The sequence below is a fragment of the Bombus fervidus genome, chromosome 16, assembly GCF_041682495.2.
Source record: "Bombus fervidus isolate BK054 chromosome 16, iyBomFerv1, whole genome shotgun sequence".
Classification (NCBI taxonomy): Eukaryota; Metazoa; Arthropoda; class Insecta; order Hymenoptera; family Apidae; genus Bombus; species Bombus fervidus.
Genome location: NC_091532.1, coordinates 9,595,724 through 9,615,044, shown reverse-complemented (window position 1 = coordinate 9,615,044; position 19,321 = coordinate 9,595,724). Strand labels below are relative to the sequence as shown.

Here is a 19,321-nt window from a genome sequence, read left to right as displayed (position 1 = left end):
TTCTACTAGAAAATCTAAATATTTGTTACTTTCGTAAATTTTTTGCAAGCTTTGTTTGCAAAAGTTGGAACAAAGTCCGCAACTTTTTTCCAGCAGTGTATAAATAAAGATAATTTGTTTTTTACTTAAAGAACAGAAAAACCGATGAAAGTCATATTTGATTTAAAATTCAATGCAGAAAGAAAAATAACTTGATCACAAAATACCAAACTTTAACATGTACAGATTCTTACGATCGAGTCTTTTAAATTTATTTCAAAGCAAATTATTTTTAGAAATTAATTCGATATTTTAATAAAATTAGAAATTGAGCTCATATTACGAATATTTTCTCATTTAACAGGATGTCTTAAATATATCACTTTTTATATGCCAAACATCGCGCCCTATCAGTATATTGATGTCCGAGGAACGAGAGAAATCGTAGACGTTGTCTTCATTGGCGTCGTATGGGGGTTAGTGATCAGGAGACAGTATAAAGCAGAGTGAACACAAGACTCGTGCTCACTAATGGCAAGATAGGGAGGGAATGTATAGTGGCAAACGATATAAAGTGTCTTGCTGGAGTAGTTACGAATTTTCATGTCGTGTTCGTGTCGCGAATTTGATCATTAAACAAACTACGTGTAGTTTTATTTTTTATTGACAACGAAATTCTGAATCGCACAGGAAAGATGGAACTGTGATACATGTTGTTTCTGTTACTCTGTGCGTTATACCTTCGAATTAGTACGATCTGTTAGAACTAAAGTTCTAACTCAGTAAGTAAAGTAGTTTGAGTGATGTGCTACGATTTTATTCTCTCCAAATTTTAGTCGGTCCGCAACAAAAAATAAAATTTGCATGTGGTAAGATGTTCGTCGTATTATGTGAAAAGTTTTGTCTGATTGGCTAAAACAATGCGGCATCCGAAATAATACAATAAATTAAGAATTAGAAATGATGAGGCTAATTAACAATCAAATATTTCCGTAACTTAATGTGTTTTCTAATTTCGTAGAGATCCATCGATAGATAGATAAGATAATAAATTAGAATTATATTGAAGCCACTAATTGCTTATAATATAATGAATAATTATTTTTTTCCAAATATGAAGATATATATTCCATATATTTTTTTATGAATCTTTTTCTAAGAACACTCGTATTAAAGCAAGAAACTACGAACTTCTATGCTAAGAAACAGCGGGTAAAGATCATAAAAATTGTTAACATCAAGGTATGCTGGCGTTATTAAGTATGCAGAATATATTTTCTTCGAACAGCTTGGTAGCTCTGATTCCACCAAGAGATGCTTCATAGATACTCACGACACGTTCCATTCTGCATATGCACTCTCTTTCGCTTTATACTTCGATATTAATGCAAGATGCGTACTTGAAAGATGACAGATCATCTACTCGGATCACCTTGTTTATTATGTCATCATGTTAATAACTGTGCGCGATATTAGAAAATTACACTTACATTTGTGAAATTAAAAGGAATATAAACAAATATGAGTGAATATAAAAAATGAGCACCTACGTTATAAGTTATATTTTATAATTAATCATTATAAATACAGAACTCAAAAATTATACGAATTTATTTAACTGTTAAAAAATTAAAATTATTTAAACTGTTAATTTGAAATTACGTGTACAAAACCAAAAATTCCCTTATATAAATGTAATTGAATATGTGGTCAATAGACATGTTTAGTGCTCAGTCATTATTTCATTTACGTAAGTTCATAATACTATCTTGTTTTCTTATTGCTTTCTAAATAAGGATAATGTTTTAAATACTGTTTAATAATGTTTAAATTTATTAAAAAATTTTATCATTCAATCTACTAGCGTTTCATTCGGTCAGAAATTTGGTATACTCCATCGGAAAAAAAGGAATAAATCCTTAGTTAAGGAAGGTTTGGAGAATATCTTTACTGAATATGTACTTCATTTTACATTCAAAACGATGGATAAAGGTGTTAATTGAATCCTTTTAGAATACTCGTTTTGCCTAAATGTGAAACTTCGATAGTAAATGTTTAAGGGAAGATAACCTTCTATCAAGTTTCCAGATCACAAACGTTGGTGTACATGCTTCTCAACATAAAGATTCCTTAAGCAGGCGTTGAAATCACTAAACGAATTATATCACAGTAACGTTTAACAGAGTTCCCAACATTTAAATTTAGTTTTATTAGTTCGTCCGAATTAAACACAGTATATTTGTGTACTCGAAATACAAACCATTCTACTCTACTATTACTTACTCTATTATTACCGCATTTTAATAGCCAAATATTCACGAGTTAACAAATATAATTTATATTCTTACGTGCGAATATTTTAGAGACAATAATTTAACGACTACCTTATTCCACCAGTGCATACCAAAGGTAGAAAAAGCTTTATATTTTTTAACAACGTCAATGAATATAAAAAAGAAAACACGATTTAAGAAACTGACAAGATTTGAGAATGTAATGCTATACCATTATCTGAGATATTAACGAATATTTTTATGTTCTAGGCAGATTTTATTTTCAGAGTTACTCGGCTATTTACAGCGATAAAGAAATGTTTATCATCTATTCACAAATTTGTTTTAGTTACGTTTCTGGAATTGTTTTTAGAAATATTTCAACTGACGTCAAATTTGATATTTATAGTATTTTCGAACCACAGATGTTTATGATTAACATATATAATTATAAATATCGGTTGTTTTATAATATAATTCTAATCTCAGAGTCGGAAAAAAGTTATAAAAGATGCAAGATGCAAACATATTCAACGATCTTCCGATTGTATTATATAAAAAGTAACATTTAAAATCAGAAAGAAATGACATTTTCTTTATGATATATTTTATCATATCTAGAAAACAAAAAGAAAGAGTCTTTTATGCGAATATTGAAGGAAATATATAGCGAGAAAACATCCAATTTATCAAATAATTTAAGAAAAGAAGGTGAATCAGAAAAGATTTATGAATGAATAATAAATTATAGATGAATTTCCCCCAAGTTTTTAACCAAAGATTTTGGCTAGATCAACGCATTAATTAAATAACAAACCAACGCCTATATCATTTCTTTTTTAACCTTCATCGATTCGTTGATTTTGATAACCATTTATCTGTGACACCTCGATGATTTAGTTCTCACATTTAAAGATTACAAGACACACTTATGAATTCAAAATTCGTTCAATTAATTTACCAACTGTTTTTGCTGTTCGTTCGACATAAAATAATTAATTATTCCTGTTAGTAATAGAAGTCTCGAAGAACATTTTCGTTCATGATGTTGTTGCAATTATTTACTGTAAATGGTTACTGTCGTATTATTATCATTGCAAATTCTCAATGTATATTACCGATAAAAATCTACAATCTACCATGTAGATAGATATACCTCCGAGTTATATTCAGATACATAAGTCACCAGATACATTGAATATGTATAAGAAAAACAGGAAAGGAATAAAAATTCGAGAATGAAAAATTCTACCGCCAAAAAAAGGTTATTTTTTTCATAGCTGTATAAATAGCTGTGCAAATAACGCACACGTGTCAATGACCTTGACAAATTAAGATGAAATTCCGCTTCAAACTTGGAATATGTATTTGTATAGTTTGAACGTAATTTTAACATGTTTTTAGATCTCTTAGTCAAACTTCGTCGAATAGATACATGTACCGTATTTACACATGTGTTTTTAAACTTCCCGTACTATACAATCACATTATTCCCAGTAGAACAGTATGTCCGAAACGTAAACTTCTTCAAATGAGTATATTTGTACATTCCGGCTATCTTACAAAATATTAAATTAGTAAATATGACAGTGGGAACAAGATATGATAGTAGGACTAATAAAACATGTGTTATATGTTTAAATATTATTACCTCGAAAATGAGACCGTACCAAAAATTTTTCCAATTCTTATGAGAAAAAGAGATTCTTCCCTATTTCGTACCTAAATGAAAACAAATTATCGTATTATTGAATTAGGGTTACAGTTGATCGACAAGGCGCTATAATAAAGCAATCCCTCTGTTTCAGAATTTTACGATCAAGGAGACAGAAAAAAGTAAGGCAACGAGACACGCGAAAACCAGGTCGCAACCATGAAATTCACAAACCCGCTGCCGCAATTTAAAAGTGAGTAATCGTGTGTACGTGCATATATGTATACGTCAATCAATAAGTATCATTAAGCATATCGTATTTTATAAATATGTTAATAATCGGCATTGAGAGTGATTTTTTAATATTTACAAAGAAATTTTCGTAAGAATCTTAAAGGCCATATAAGGCTTGCTTAACACATGATATGTCACTATTTGCGAAAGCAATGCAAGCTTCCACTTGTAGCGACACTAAACAACTGAAAGTGTTGTTGTACAGTTAAGGCCACGGTGATAACGGCACAAGTAATAATTATACCCCCTAACAAGTTATAAATATACCATATTACACGATAAAAGTAGAAATATAATATAGATGTTTTATTCAATAAAACTAAATTTGAAATTTTTTTAGTTCTATTACTATTAATGCCAGGCAACGATATATAACGTAGAAAAACTTGTTACTCGCTGCAAATGCTCGATAATTAAGTAGAAACGCAACCTCGATCAAGTTTTAACAATATGTTTTCATTATTTAAACATATGAATTACATAAAAACAATAATATGGAAAAAACGTCAGAAGTGTTGCACGAAATGATCATACCTTTTCCTTATTTTCCTGTTTTCCTTCGACATTGTTTTTGTCAACCTCTATTTCTCCTTTTTATTTTATAGAGCATAAATAATTATTTTCAGTCAGGCTTTCCATAGTTGATGTTTCAAGGCGTCAGACAAAAATAAAATACAGTGTGGATTTCATTTCTGGTTTCTAAACGTTAATTCCATAATCCTGATTTAAAGTACTTATATGATTATTCGATACATCATTAATTTTTATCGTATACTTCATAAGTATTAGGATTTATATCCTATCCGTTTTATTTATATCATAAATATTAATAAATTATATATAAATATTAGGATTTATATCATATCCGTTTATACGTATCACCTTTCGAGAATATTAAGTAACCGAAGCCTTAAAAACAATTTTTAATGAATCAAAGAGAACCGAGTTGAACAAAGTCGAAAAGTAGTCAAAAGAACTTTGAGACATATGCATATGTATTTCACTTTAACTGTCTGTTATGTGTAACAAGCATCTGCTTGGTAGAATGTTAATAAGTTGTCTGTCAAAAAAGTTCCTTCATGGAAAATGGTTTGAGATTTCCATGATTCGGGATATCATATATTAACATATATTAACTAGTATTAACTTTGATAACCGTTTAAAGGTCTTGGTCATTGAAAAACTACGCAAACCGGTGTATAACCGGTAATAAAACACCGAAGTTTCGTAAGAGACTTTCGAAAAATGTACATGCTGAATTTCATTTCTAAAGAAAGTCAAAGAATGTTAATATGATAGTATGATTTTGACTTCGACACGAATACCTTTGTCCGTCTTGAATGATCGGTAAGTCACGCTGAATTTTTTACTGAATAAAAAAATCTATGATATCTGAAATCTTGTATGATATTTGAGATAAAAAGAACCTTTTCTTTTTATTAATGAGACATTTATCGCCATAATGTTACACAACATGTCAGAGACTTTTATAAATAATTCAATCTTATCAATTAGTAGACTTCGATCGGAAGAACTCGAGATAATCAATTTCGTGATTCTAGTTTAATTGTTAATACTTCGTTAACTTCTGACTAAAATACTTCTACATCATAATTCTGTCTTTATCGTTTTATTCGAATACCTTATATTCCACTAATATCCTCCTGTTTTACGATGAACGAAACAATCTTTGGTCAGAAATAAACAGTAAAACGCACCACATTAAAAATATCGAATTATTATTAAAAAAGTTACGTATTCATTTATCGCTTTTTTATAATTCAAAACAAAATGACATAATGATTCAATATGAATGCCAATGCAACTAAACAATTTTCGATTCTCACAATATTTTTATGTAGATATACGTGAATAGTCATAACTAGTGGCTGGTATGATATTTCCGACAAACTGTTTTGATTTGTGAATGGCCAGAGTCTTTAGGTCAAGGATTAATTCTTACGGTATTGGGAATTGGTTATGTTTAGTAGAATGAGGACTCGGTGCAGAAAATACTGAATTCTATTGAAATTGACAAACTTTATCTCTTGAATTCTTGATACTGCATATGCAACTTTCGTTTACATTTTCCTAGTTTGTAAAATAAAATTTTATGCGTTTAGTGAAAAACAATAGCAATAACAAACACAACATCCCGATTCCATTAGTACATTGAATATATAATGATATACATATATAATATATCATTTCTCTATTCATGATAGGTTTACATATCGAGATTACATATGTAATAACGTATGTTGTCACCGATTATCGTTTTAATTGTTCTTCATTCAAATCACGCCGCTAAACTAAAAAAGTAAATGACATCTGTCCACCGTGGCAATTATTAGCCCATACATAATGACATTTGCATACATTACTTTCGCTATGACGCTGTAAATAAATACACACACCATTTTCGTATACACACAGTAGCTCCCAATGGCACGCGTTACAATTACGTTTTGCTAAGCTATGTAGTTACAGAGTACAGAGTACAGACAGTACGAGGCAGACCCGCGAGACCTCGCAACTCCAGCTATGTACAAACATGACAGTGCCTCATATTGTTTTATACAGCTTTAGGAAGCTAATACTAACACAGTAGTAATAATAATTTTACTTATTTTAAAATAAATAACTATGAATATCTATTCTACCAAGGAATATATTTTTAATTATCTATATTATGCAAGTTATAAATTTGCATACTTTTAAGAAAATAAGCAATTAAATTGATGGATCGAGAGAAAAATTTTTATTTGTTTAGAAATATTATAAGCGCATTGGTAATAAGTCAGTACTTCATTATCTAGAATAATTTCAATATTACGTTACCATGGCTAGATAAAAATAACTTTTGTCTTGTTTACTTGTCTGTCGTACTTATCTGTAATAAAGAAAATTACACTATCGTAGTAAAAAGGATAGGTATATTGACGAGTTCGTTGGGACGGAATCAATTATATTTATTTTGTTTCTCTTCTTTTTAAGAAGCAATAAATCATAAATCATAAATTGAGCAAATCTATACATTTTTTAACGTTCAATGCATCCTATTATCTTTTACAATAAACAAACAGCAAACAACCTTCTACAATAATCAAGTTATTGTAAATTACTATAAGTGATCAAAGAAAATACTTATCCCTCAAATTACATAAATTATGTAAATGAAATATTTCATTACATATCATTATAAATGTTTAAAATCTCCAAAATGAAATAATTTCTCCTAGGTAATAATTTATAATACATATATTCAATAATTAAATTCTGAGACGAGATGCTTTCGATGTTTACATGCGTCATTTATTCATAAGTGGAAATTAATTTGCTAGAATCACTGTAATCGCTCATAAAACGTATTGCGCGTGATTCACGTATTTCTGCATATTCATACAATGTAAGAAAACCCCCCAGGAACAATCGTCAACCCAACTTTTTGTTAGTGTGAAAATAAAACGATACGAAACTTCGTCGACAACCTAATTTTTAGCAAACCATGAATTACCAGCAATTTACGTCATCAGTAAAAATAATACCTTCCAAATTAAGGTATAATACCGATGAATAAGTGAACCAATGAACGACAGAATAAGGCAATTCACGAACCAATACTTTTACCAACCACCTAACCGAAGAAATCGTTTTTAAACTGGTCCTTTTTCTTAGATTTATACGTTACTTAATGTTGAATTTGAGTCAAGGTAAGCAGGATAGTCACAAAACGTACCGTAGCACATGATTGACGTTTATCAATAATGTTTATATCTTGACATTTTAAGTCTGTTCCAAAAAAAATTTTCAATGCTAATCACTTCGTCCAAAATACGTATCCTATAAATCGCCCTCCAATACAAAGAATTCCTTGAAAATTAAATTCATAATCGAATTCAAATACTAGGAGAAATTACATACACGTAAATACACGCGTCATAACTTGCATAATAAATTCTTCATGTATCATTCATAATCATCTTAAGATTTAGTTAATTCAAGAGATCAAAATTGCTCTAGTATGCTATTATGTTGATCATCGGTGGTACTATGGTCAAAAAAAGACGTTTAAAAAATTCAAGGTTCGATTAAGAAATATAAATGACAACTACTTGACATTGCACTTACGTTATAATGCAACAAAAAGCTGAAAATTATCTGATATTGTTCAGTTTCTTGTTCAGTTTTTTGACGCAATATTTATTCGCGATTAACTATCCAATGGATAGAATTGTTATTAATATTTATAGAGTAATAAAATACAAATGCAAAAAGAAGATATGTATATTGTACTCCTCGCACTCCTATCAATAATTTTTCTACATATGTGAAATATATTATTTACATATCTCAAACGCTATCATTGAACGAATTATCATATGTTTTAATTCAATCTGTATGTGATGTAAATATCGTTAGTTTATCTTCTAATTTAATGAATTATGTTTATAACTGTGATTTTCATAATCAGTGAATTTACAGACATATGTAAATAATCCGGAATTTAAGAACTTGGACCAATCGTCGTTTCCGGCACTCAATAATAAATTTGTGATTCGCAATGAATTATTAAATTTATGTAATATACAAGCTGAGTTACCTATCTGAAGGACGATTTCTGTGTGACAATAATAAAAGCAAGTGATATTTATGAATTTTTTTTAGACTAGCTACTAGTTATTTGGACTAGACGTTATTGAGATGTAAATATAGTCTTGAAATAAAAATGTTATGTTTTTTCTTTCAATTCTTCTTATTGTTCATTGATTTTTTAAACTGTTACGTTTAATAATTTTTTAAACTGGCGTGTACGATAACTAAAAAACTAATTGATTAGTCAATTTTGGACAAAATTCGTTCACTTTGTTACAAATTTTTGTTACAATCCAGGGATTCAACCTCAAATTTTTACTTGTTTATTTATTTATAATATTTTTTCGAACAATATAAACTTCATTTATCTGCCAAATAAAGCTTTTTCTTTTTTAAACGCTAGAACTTCCAAATTTTTCGTTTATCTTCCAAAAATAGATTCAATCACATAAGCTATCTAATTTTCTAATGATAGTGACGCATACTATTCTGCACGCCAACAACATAACTATTGTTAAAGATGATCACGAGACTTGTTTAATATATAATAAACGATAAAAGGAACTGGAATAAAAAAATTACATTTAAAACTCCCTATTTACATCCCAAAAACGTTTAGCCCCATATAACCAATAGTTGGTTTAAAAAAATTTATAAAAATCACTTGCACTTACTGTTGTTGCACGAGAATCCCCCTTAAGCTGAAATATTTTCGACTCCATTAACTATATTGAAAAATGTTTCAGATAAAGGATAAATGGCATGTTTTAATATTACAATTAGTTTTTCTGTAGGTAGGCGCGTATAGATCATGTGAAGGTGAACTTTGTTTTCTTTTTAATGGGATCATATATTTCTTAATACATTAATCAATGCAGCTCAAGATTTTGTATAAAAAATTACTAACCTACTTATGTCGGAAAACTATTAATTTAATAAATGTTTTAACTTTTATTTTGTAAAACTTACCATATGAAAAATAGAGAAAGACATAATATACTAAGAGATACTACTTTTATATTTGTTTTTCTATAAAAAAGATTGTTTAACAAAAAAGTTAAGAAAATGTTATTAATCATTTTTCTTTTCTATTACAGAATGCATAATATTCTTCTCAGTAGGCATCAGTTGCAGCATTTTGGCTTGCCTTCTACGTACTATCAATCCAATGAAATTAATATTAGATCAAGTAAGTGTACCTAAATTATACCATGTTCGTAGAAATTGTAATTTAAAATTCATAAATAAGTTTCTATGACAATTCTCGAGACATTGAAATAAAATTACTCAGCTTGTCTGAAAACGAGACATCGTGTTAATTGCAAAAACTTGTTTCAGGAAATTCGAATGACACCGAATTCATTGATTTTTGAATTATGGAGGAAGCCTATCGTTGATGTTTACATGAAAATATACATATTCAATATCACAAATGCGGAAGAATTTCTCGAAGGCGGAGTAAAGTTGAAAGTTGAAGAAGTTGGCCCCTACGTCTACCAGTAATTAATACGAACTTTTCCATTTCATTTTATAAGTTAGATAGACTATTTATCATTTTGACAAACTATTCATAATTGATTTTTTCTTTTCACTCTTAGGGAAATTTTAGAAAACACAAATGTCACTTGGCACGAGAACAGTACGATTTCGTTCGTTCCAAAGAGAAAGATAGTGTATATACCAGAACTATCGATTGGCAATCCGGAAGTAGATATGGTGTTTGCTCCAAACATACCCATGTTGGTAAGTAAATACTAAATTCATAAATCGATGGATAATGTTATTATTTACAAATGTATAAGTAATTAATCAATTAATTATGATCGTTATAATATGCTTTCGCATACAACATTTCAATCATTCTAATGTTCTGACGATAAGCGTTCAAAAATTCCAGTAAAAGATCCAAAAAGTTTTTTCAGAGAGAATAGTTCAATTAATTGATATGGTTGTGTACAACTACAAAGAAAGATACTAATAAAAATGTATAGGATGAGAAGCTTACCGATAGTAAAGTTTATATGGAAACATTATATGTTCATCTTTTTTATTGATGGTCACATTCCAATCATACTTAAGCATTGACATGAAACGATCAATTTTGAAAATGCTCTGATAGTTTTACGATACCATATTCTTTAACGTGAGATTGATTTGGTGTTAAGAGTATGCAAAATACTGAATAAGTACAAAACTGTTTAATTGAAGTAATCTTACAATTATCAATTTATGATCTTATTATAATTATGTGAGCAAACGTTAATTAATCATTAGTCGCAGTGATTCATAATAATTCCTATGATAACAGTTCGACGATATTTTACATTTTCAAAGTCGTTATCCGCGATATAATTATCCAGTTTTCGCTAATGAAAGAAACAATCATCAGTAATAAATCAATAATAAATCAGTAATAAATCAGTAATAAATCATCATAGGAGATTTACTACTTTAATTGTACTATTTTGTTTGTTGTCAGTTACGACAATTAATATACAATATTACAAATAGGATTTCGAGATGTCATTTCATTAAAAAATTGTTTTTTTTACATTACATATCCACGATTATTTATTCTGAAACGATATTTAAAATGCGCACTAAATCTATGCAAAACTATCTCACGCGATGCAATAAATCCATGATCAATAAAATAAGTTAATATCATTATTCCATACATATCCATGATTCTTGTATCTGAATAGTTTTAGTACGTACTATTTAGTACTCTTATTCGTTGTATTATTTGTATTAATGATTCTAATTTTTCTTATATGTATTGTTATACTTTTAACACTCACAGGGAGCCTTTTCAACGCTGCACGATGCTGGATTTTTTGTGAACTACCCTTTGAATAGCCTGATAAACTTGTTAAACAGTAAACCAATATTACATTTAACCGTTCACGATTATCTGTGGGGCTATGAAGATACTTTGATTCATCTTGCAAGCAATATCATGCCAAGTTTCATAAACTTCGGCAAATTCGGACTGCTTGACAGGGTAAGTTATTTTGTTTAATTGTAAATAAAAACAATTAATGTTAGAATTAAAATTAAAATTAATAAAACAAATAAATATAGGAAAAATAAATGATGATTTACTACCAAGAAAACCTGAGCACATTAACAAATCTGCTTATACATATGATAAGTAAACTCTAAGGTGCGATATTTATCACATAGTACTTACATTATTCTGTTCTAAGAAAAGTCTTCCAAGAGTTATCATACAAAAGCTAATAAAATGTAAGATTAGTTATTCAAGACAAACACGCGCAATAAATACAGAAAGAATCATACAATATACATATCATTATTATAAATTGCTTTGCCAATGCTTTCGTAAACGGAATAATCAAATGCATAAGAAACTCTTTCGTAAAAACACTTGTAACGAACAATTACGCGTCACGTTTTGTCATTGATCCTTGCTTTTCATGAACCATTGCTCTATACTAGGTGAATGGTAGAACTGTCGTCACGATTCTTCAGGGACTTCCGTTAACACTGTTCAACGCGTATTTAATTTTCCATCCTTCAATAGGCGATTCTTGTAGACATTCGTGAACTAAACACGAATCTACAAACTGTCCTTTCTTAGAAACAAAAAAAATTAATTTTGAAAAGAATTTTACGTTTTTAACATTGGAGATGTGTTGTGCTTTTGCAGTAGTAGCTATCGAGTTGCAGTTGAGATAAAAAGATTCTGTGGATTCTGCCGAATAAAATGATATATATTGTTATTGCGTACTTTTAACCCTTTGCACTCGAGAAGCGATTTTCCGTCGCCATCGCGTTCCGTGTAGCAACTCGAGAGGAAAATGAGAGGCGATAATCCCTGTATATGCTAGATTTCGACCTCTCCAATTAATGGGAGCGAAGTATTGATTCATAAATTGATTCCTTAGCTCTTTATATTGTTTGTTATCAAGTGTGAAGTGTTACACTTTAAGATGGAGATGAAATATTTATGCTCAAATTCTTCCGAAACTATGGTTTTGGTAACGTCTCCGACGTTAGTTCAGATTCGACGATCGTGACAGAAATATTATAGTTTCGTAAATTTAGAAGCTCTAAAAAAATGGATTTGAAAATTTGTTTAACTAATTAATATATTCTGTAAAAAAAAAAACAAAAGATCATTTAACCACCTGCGATTTATAAAAACTTTAGTCAGCCAGTTAAGAGAAGATATTCGATAACCGCGAAATCGAGCTTCGACGTCGACTGCTAATTGTGATGAAATTCGGTTAAATGGAAAGCTCCATGTAATTTTAACAGTAACAAAAAGGGATTGTAAGGTGTGTTCTTACCGAAACAAAGCAGAAGAAAGACACGAAACTTATTATTGCGATATTTGTCCCGACAAGCCAAGGATGCATCTTGGCAGATGTTTTATAAATTATCATAAAAAAAAAACAAAATACAGAAAAAGTATTAAAAAATTATATATTCAAAGATGTAAATATATATAGATTTTTAAAATATAATATTTTTTTAAGTTAATTTTTGTATAAAATCATTTTATATTACCTACAGGACACTCGTCACATGCGCGCAAAATCACCTCGAGTTGCTGCTACACCCGACCGAAAAGGCCGTCGAGTGCAAAGGATTAAACGTGTTTAAATAATGATCAATGTGAAAAGAACACCTCAGCGCATCATTATTTGCTTACATTTTTCGGTTTATTTCAAAACCGAATGATTATTGGAAGTAAAATGCAAAATGAATGAAATCGTTACTGAAAAATCGTGGCGACAGTTGTAGCATACATACACCCTGTATGTAGAACGAATATCAATACATATTTTTATAGCATTGCTGAAAGAGAAACTTTTACCACCAAACACTAAACAATAGAGAGTTCTCAATTTATCGAAATCTCGAATGAAGGTTCGGCAAGAGAAAGGGAGAATGTCAAGTTTTAGTATTTCTCAGAAAACAAAAATTTATTTTTAGATATTATAATGTCGTAGCTTCATATCCTCTCATATATCAAAATAAAACACCATTTTATTCTGCGTCATTTTCAACTTTCACTTATAATGTTAGATAATATATGTACAACAGATTAAAATCTAAAAAATGAGAAGTATTAATTTTTTGTTGTACATTTTAATTTTTTATAATTACAATATTCAGAAAATTTTAATTCATAATGTGACATAGCCAGTGATAAAGAGCACACGGAAATGAAGAGCATGCGAAAAAATTTTATAAATGTAAAACTAAAAAATGTTAAAATTCGATAAAATCGGCATTCCACTTTTTCTCCTAAACTTCAAATGCTAATAACATCCTAAAGGATGTAACGAAAATGCTAAGAGCAACGTCCGGAAATTAGACATATCTGGAATATAAACTATTTAAACTGTACACAATTTAAGAGTAGTAATTGTAAATAAGATTGCAATAATTAGTTGCAAACACCATCGACATGAGTAGATTAACTTGACGCAAATGCGTCAATTCCAGTATCGTATTGCGTATGAGATAAATTAGGGACGAAAAAAATTAAATGAATAATATACCGGTTATTGACACAAGTAACTAACTTCGTTTGTATATGAATCGATCGAAACATTTCAAGCTTTTTGTTGTAGAATTCTCATATGCACGATCACATCGACACCTTGCAACCGCCAATTACACATACAAGCTCCACGCAATTTAACAATTATGTGAAAAATATAACATTATATATATATATATATATATGTTATAAATATACATATACACAAACACATGAGTTAAATGCGATATCAGATATACATATGTGCACCATATTGCAAGTATAATACGCCAAATTACCGAAGGTTTACGCAATTATTTCTAGCCGTTGCTCCTTTCACTGTTTGTGCAAACATGCATTTCATGGTTCACGAGGTTAGTGTCAACAACTTTTAAATGCACAAAAAACAACTATATGTTAGTAAACATGAACAGGTTGTCACAGTGTATGTTCAGCGAATGAATTTGATCGGAAGTTATTCTTTATCGCTAATCTCGTTGACTTTTAAAACTAATTAATTTGTATCATAGATATTTTTATACTCAATTATAAAAATATCTCATAAATGATTAAAATCCTATCTTATTAGGCATAAAATTCTATTTTTAATAGAATAAAATTTTTTAAATGATTTTATTTAATCAATTAAAAATATTAAGTTTTCAATAATATAGAAATATATCATTTCAAATTTAGTTTAAATAGCATATGAGAAACAGAAAGTTATGTTTCTAATATATGTATCTTGTCCCATTCTTTTTTCGTCATATGGTGATGTACAATACATTTCTAGAATCTCGCTTTTTTTTCAAATAAGTTGATATAATTGCATAATATATAGTAACAAGCGCAAATTATATATCATGTCAAGTTCAATGGACGTTTTATAATAATTGACTTCGTATACCTCTTATTCACGTTGGCATGATTTCTCACTTGCTTACTAACAGTTATTCGCGTGTGTTTTCCTTATCATTAGAAAATATGTGAGAAATGTCAACCCGCCACCAAGATATAATTAAAAATATTTCTATGATCTATGATGTTTCCGCTTAGTTCGATATTAATATTTCCACCAATAACTTAATCGTTTATTGTCAATTTGCAACGGGAATGCTAGAAAATGAATACTATTTCTTAATAATATCCATTTTTCTTCTTTCGAATTATATTTATCAATATTTTAAGAAGCGATTAAACATTTTATTATACCTTTAATCGCAAATTTTTTACGCTTTTGCGTTTGAAATTTATATTAACTGTGAAATTATATAATTTATATCGATAATGCATGATCGATGATCAAAGTGCATTCACGAAAAGCATTTATTGACAACTTTTTTAGATGTATGACGAAGGAAACAATGTGGTGCTCATGAATATCGGGCATAATGAGAATATGACCGAGGAAGAAGGACGTTATTTAAGTATTCAACTGTACAACGGCAGTCCAGGAATGTCACAATGGGGATATCGAGAAGATAATGGAAACGAAACATATCCAGAGTAAGTGGAGAGAAAAAGCAACAAAAATTAATTAATAAAAAGTTAAGTGGAAGAATTGAGTATTATCGCGAACACTTCACATTACAGGAACACTATTTGTAATCTCATTAGAGGAAGCACTGAAGGAGAATTATTCCCAGCATATCTAGACAAACGTGCTGTATTCAGAATATTCAGGAAAGCGTTCTGCAGAACGATACCAATTGTTTTCAAAGAGGAAGTGGTAGCAGAAAACGGTCTAGGTGGTTATCTTTACAGCATGTCAGACAATTTCTTAGATACTCCTGATGAAAATCCGGATAATACGTGTTATTGCAAGAAAAAAGGAAAATGTTTAAAGAAAGGACTATCTGATATGACTCCGTGTTACTACAGTACGTATATCTTATTAACTGACGAATACTTAGCGATATTAGATTTCTTACCAATTCTAGCTCACCACACGTTGGCTTGTTGGATGATATAAAGTTCTTGCACGAATCAAACTCGCCGACTAAATATCAGAATAGCAAAGTTTCTACCTGTGAGCGTAACATCATCGGCCAGACTCTAACATTAAATGTCAAAAGTTGAACTTTGCAAATATAATGCAGAGTGTTAGACCACGTGTCTACCAAACATTTCTATGAAACAATATTAGACTAATTGTTTCTTGAACGTAGCTAAATGTGTTATACTGTTTTTGAAACTGATAACCAACTTTCTTAAATACAATTTTTATACCCTTTCTTAACAAATTTAAAAGATTAGAAGACTTAGAAATTTCCATCGAGATCAAGATATTTTATAGTGCTTTTTCTTTATAATGTTGATTGAAACGTAATAACTAATACAGATATATAAAAGTACTTGCTATTAAGGTATCTTACTTATTTAAGGTATCCCTGCAGCGATGTCTTTACCGCATTTTCTTCACGCTGATCCCAGTTTACAGGAGAATATCGAAGGTATTAATCCAGATCCAGAAAAACACACCACGAAAATCATTCTAGAACCGGTAAATACAATACTAAGCAACTAGCTTATTAACATTTGCGAGGAATTATTCGGCAACTATGATTGTTTTAAGATACGTAACGTAGCTTCTTTCTTTGATTTTATTATTTGCTTCATAATTTATGTAAGTATTGCGAGGCTGGCTACTGCTTGAGCAACTTTTATCAAAAGCACATTCTCCTTAACGAAAGTGTTACGCTGTGTTTCACAAGTAAAGCCATAATATGCGAGAATAACGTAGATATTCGAAAGCGATCTATTAGTCCCGTAATTAAATAACGATAATGTTTAATGTGCTCGTGAGATTGGTACTAATAACCATTAAAAATCAACAAAGCAATTAAATCCATTGAATAGTTTTCAATAATATCGAGATTGTATAGAGAAACCGAAGTCAAATTTTATTATTGAGAATCGATGATTAACAGACTGTATTTTTCTATTTTTTCTTCGTAGATAATCGGCTTCCCGATGAAAGTAAACTCAAAAGTACAGATCAATCTTGTTATGCATCCTGTTCAGTATAATTCACAGATTGAAATTTTTAATAACTTAGTGATACCATTATTCTGGAGTGACCTGGTGAGTATTTTTCATTCAGATTTTTACATCTAACATGCTCGTAAAACCGTTCGTAATTAACAATGGGCATGTAGAATGAAGCTCTACCTAATCTACTTTAATCTACCTTTAAAGTCGACTGTTCAACATTCTTAATACTATCACAAATAATCGCTTCTTTTATAAACCTGTTCAACACATTGTCCGATAACATTTTCTCTATATATACTTAAGCGTGGTAATAAAGTAAGAGTAGTATATATATAAGTATTGTGAGATGTAATCCTCAATAGCATTGAACAAATGTTCATTCAGGTTTCAAGTGCTTCGAGGTCTATTCAATACGAACATATAGTATTTAATATGTTACTTACGCTATAAATATATATTGCGCAAGTCATAATCATTTTTCGAAAAATACATATTTAAAATTGGAAAGTTATAACAATTCCAATTACAAGCAATCATAATGTCTTAAACTTATATTTTCATAAATTTATTTGCAGGTAATACCTCAAGTACCCAGTGACTTGTTGTTCCTCGTGAGATTGCTGCTTCAAATAGGACCATTAATGCAGGAGGTATTAATATGGTTATTGGCTATCGCAGGGGTGACGATGTTCGTATTATTGATAACCACATTGTGGACCACCAAACAGCAACAACAATCACTTCCGGTAGACAGGAGAGATAGCTATGATTTACGAGTACCATTACACTATGGTCAATACACAACGATACAAATTTTATCGGCTATCAAAAACTGACTAACCAAACATTATAAAAGTACTCGTGTACGATGCTCAAATTTATTTTAATATAACTAAATATACTTTAACATTAGATGATAATATTCGTTTTTTTTTCCTATGAGTGGAAAATGCACTAACGCTCTCTATTACATACTTTGATTGACTCAGAATACGGCAAAAGGTATTCTACGTTACAGTACACATTCAGGGTTTTGCGCTAAAAATATTCTCGATATGGATCGATATTATTCTAACAGAATATTATCGTTGCATGCTTTTATTCATTTAGTAATTTACGCTCTCTTTTGATGTGCCACGGAATGCATTTGATATTTCGTTATACATAATTAAACGTACATTATAAATAATATTGTAATAATATTTCTTCTATCACATGTATACATATAGAAACTTTATTACAGTATTTTATTTGTTACATATTGGATTTATGTACTTATGTATACATATGTTACCAATATGTAACATAATTAATAAAATAAACCTGCCGAATATAAAATAATGAATATATTCTGATAATGTATAAAAACAAGAATATGACGTATGACATTCGTATACTTGTGAAAAAAGTTCGATTGTTGGAATTCATTCGCAAAAAAAATTGTTGTTATATATAATATTCTTTCATACTTAATGTCAAGAAGGAAACATTCAAATATAATAAATCACTTACATATTATTATTCCTGTATTCAGTATTTTAATTGAAACATTAATCACTACGAGAGGTATCACTTTGTTCCGTTTCGATTTGCACCATCGGAAGTACCTAGCTTTACTACTTATGTAAAACGAATTTAATGTGTTTTTCAATACAACATTCTCTTCTCGTAGAAAATATTATGCTAGCTATAATTTTTAATCATTGTAAAAAATGAATTATGTATTATACTACTGGACTATATTTATCAATTATTAAGTAATTATATTTAGGACGCAAAAATATGTTCTAATTTTGTCTAACGTATTAATTCTCAAATATTTTTATATTTTTCGCGATTTCATCAATTTAATGATATTTCTAAACTGAAATTGGAATTCAGTTTATCATACTATACACTTAAGATAATTTTAACTTCTATTTTTATAATTTGAAAAATAAAATCACATTCAATAACAGCAATAATTTATATAGGTATTCAGATTTGTTAAGATATTTTACTTAAAAAATAAGC

The 19,321-nt window shown here is 29.4% G+C and overlaps 1 protein-coding gene across 3 annotated transcripts; it reads left to right on the top strand.

Moving 5' to 3' along the window:
• Window positions 1-499: 499 nt before the first annotated feature.
• LOC139995596 (platelet glycoprotein 4) lies at window positions 500-18,829 on the top strand. Of its 3 annotated transcripts, none has more exons than XM_072019206.1 (11): window positions 500-761; window positions 4,061-4,159; window positions 9,894-9,985; window positions 10,135-10,295; window positions 10,395-10,539; window positions 11,600-11,800; window positions 15,660-15,820; window positions 15,908-16,194; window positions 16,699-16,817; window positions 17,273-17,398; window positions 17,884-18,829. In XM_072019206.1, exons 2-11 carry the CDS (start codon window positions 4,126-4,128, stop codon window positions 18,142-18,144), a joined length of 1,587 nt encoding a protein of 528 aa, XP_071875307.1. In that variant the 5' UTR covers window positions 500-761; window positions 4,061-4,125; the 3' UTR covers window positions 18,145-18,829. The 3 variants fall into 3 exon arrangements, with proteins under 3 accessions (XP_071875307.1, XP_071875306.1, XP_071875308.1); XM_072019205.1 differs by having other exon boundaries at window positions 500-848; XM_072019207.1 differs by lacking the exon at window positions 500-761 and adding an exon at window positions 1,598-1,729.
• The last annotated feature ends 492 nt before the right edge of the window (window positions 18,830-19,321 follow it).

What these genes read in the sequence shown, in the direction of transcription:
- LOC139995596 (XM_072019206.1), top strand. Translation starts at nt 4,126, where the DNA reads ATGAAATTCACAAACCCGCTGCCGCAATTTAAAA. An exon ending in GTTGGCCCCTACGTCTACCA is followed by an intron (nt 10,296 to 10,394) that starts GTAATTAATACG and finishes TTTCACTCTTAG; the next exon opens with GGAAATTTTAGAAAACACAA. An exon ending in CTCCAAACATACCCATGTTG is followed by an intron (nt 10,540 to 11,599) that starts GTAAGTAAATAC and finishes TAACACTCACAG; the next exon opens with GGAGCCTTTTCAACGCTGCA.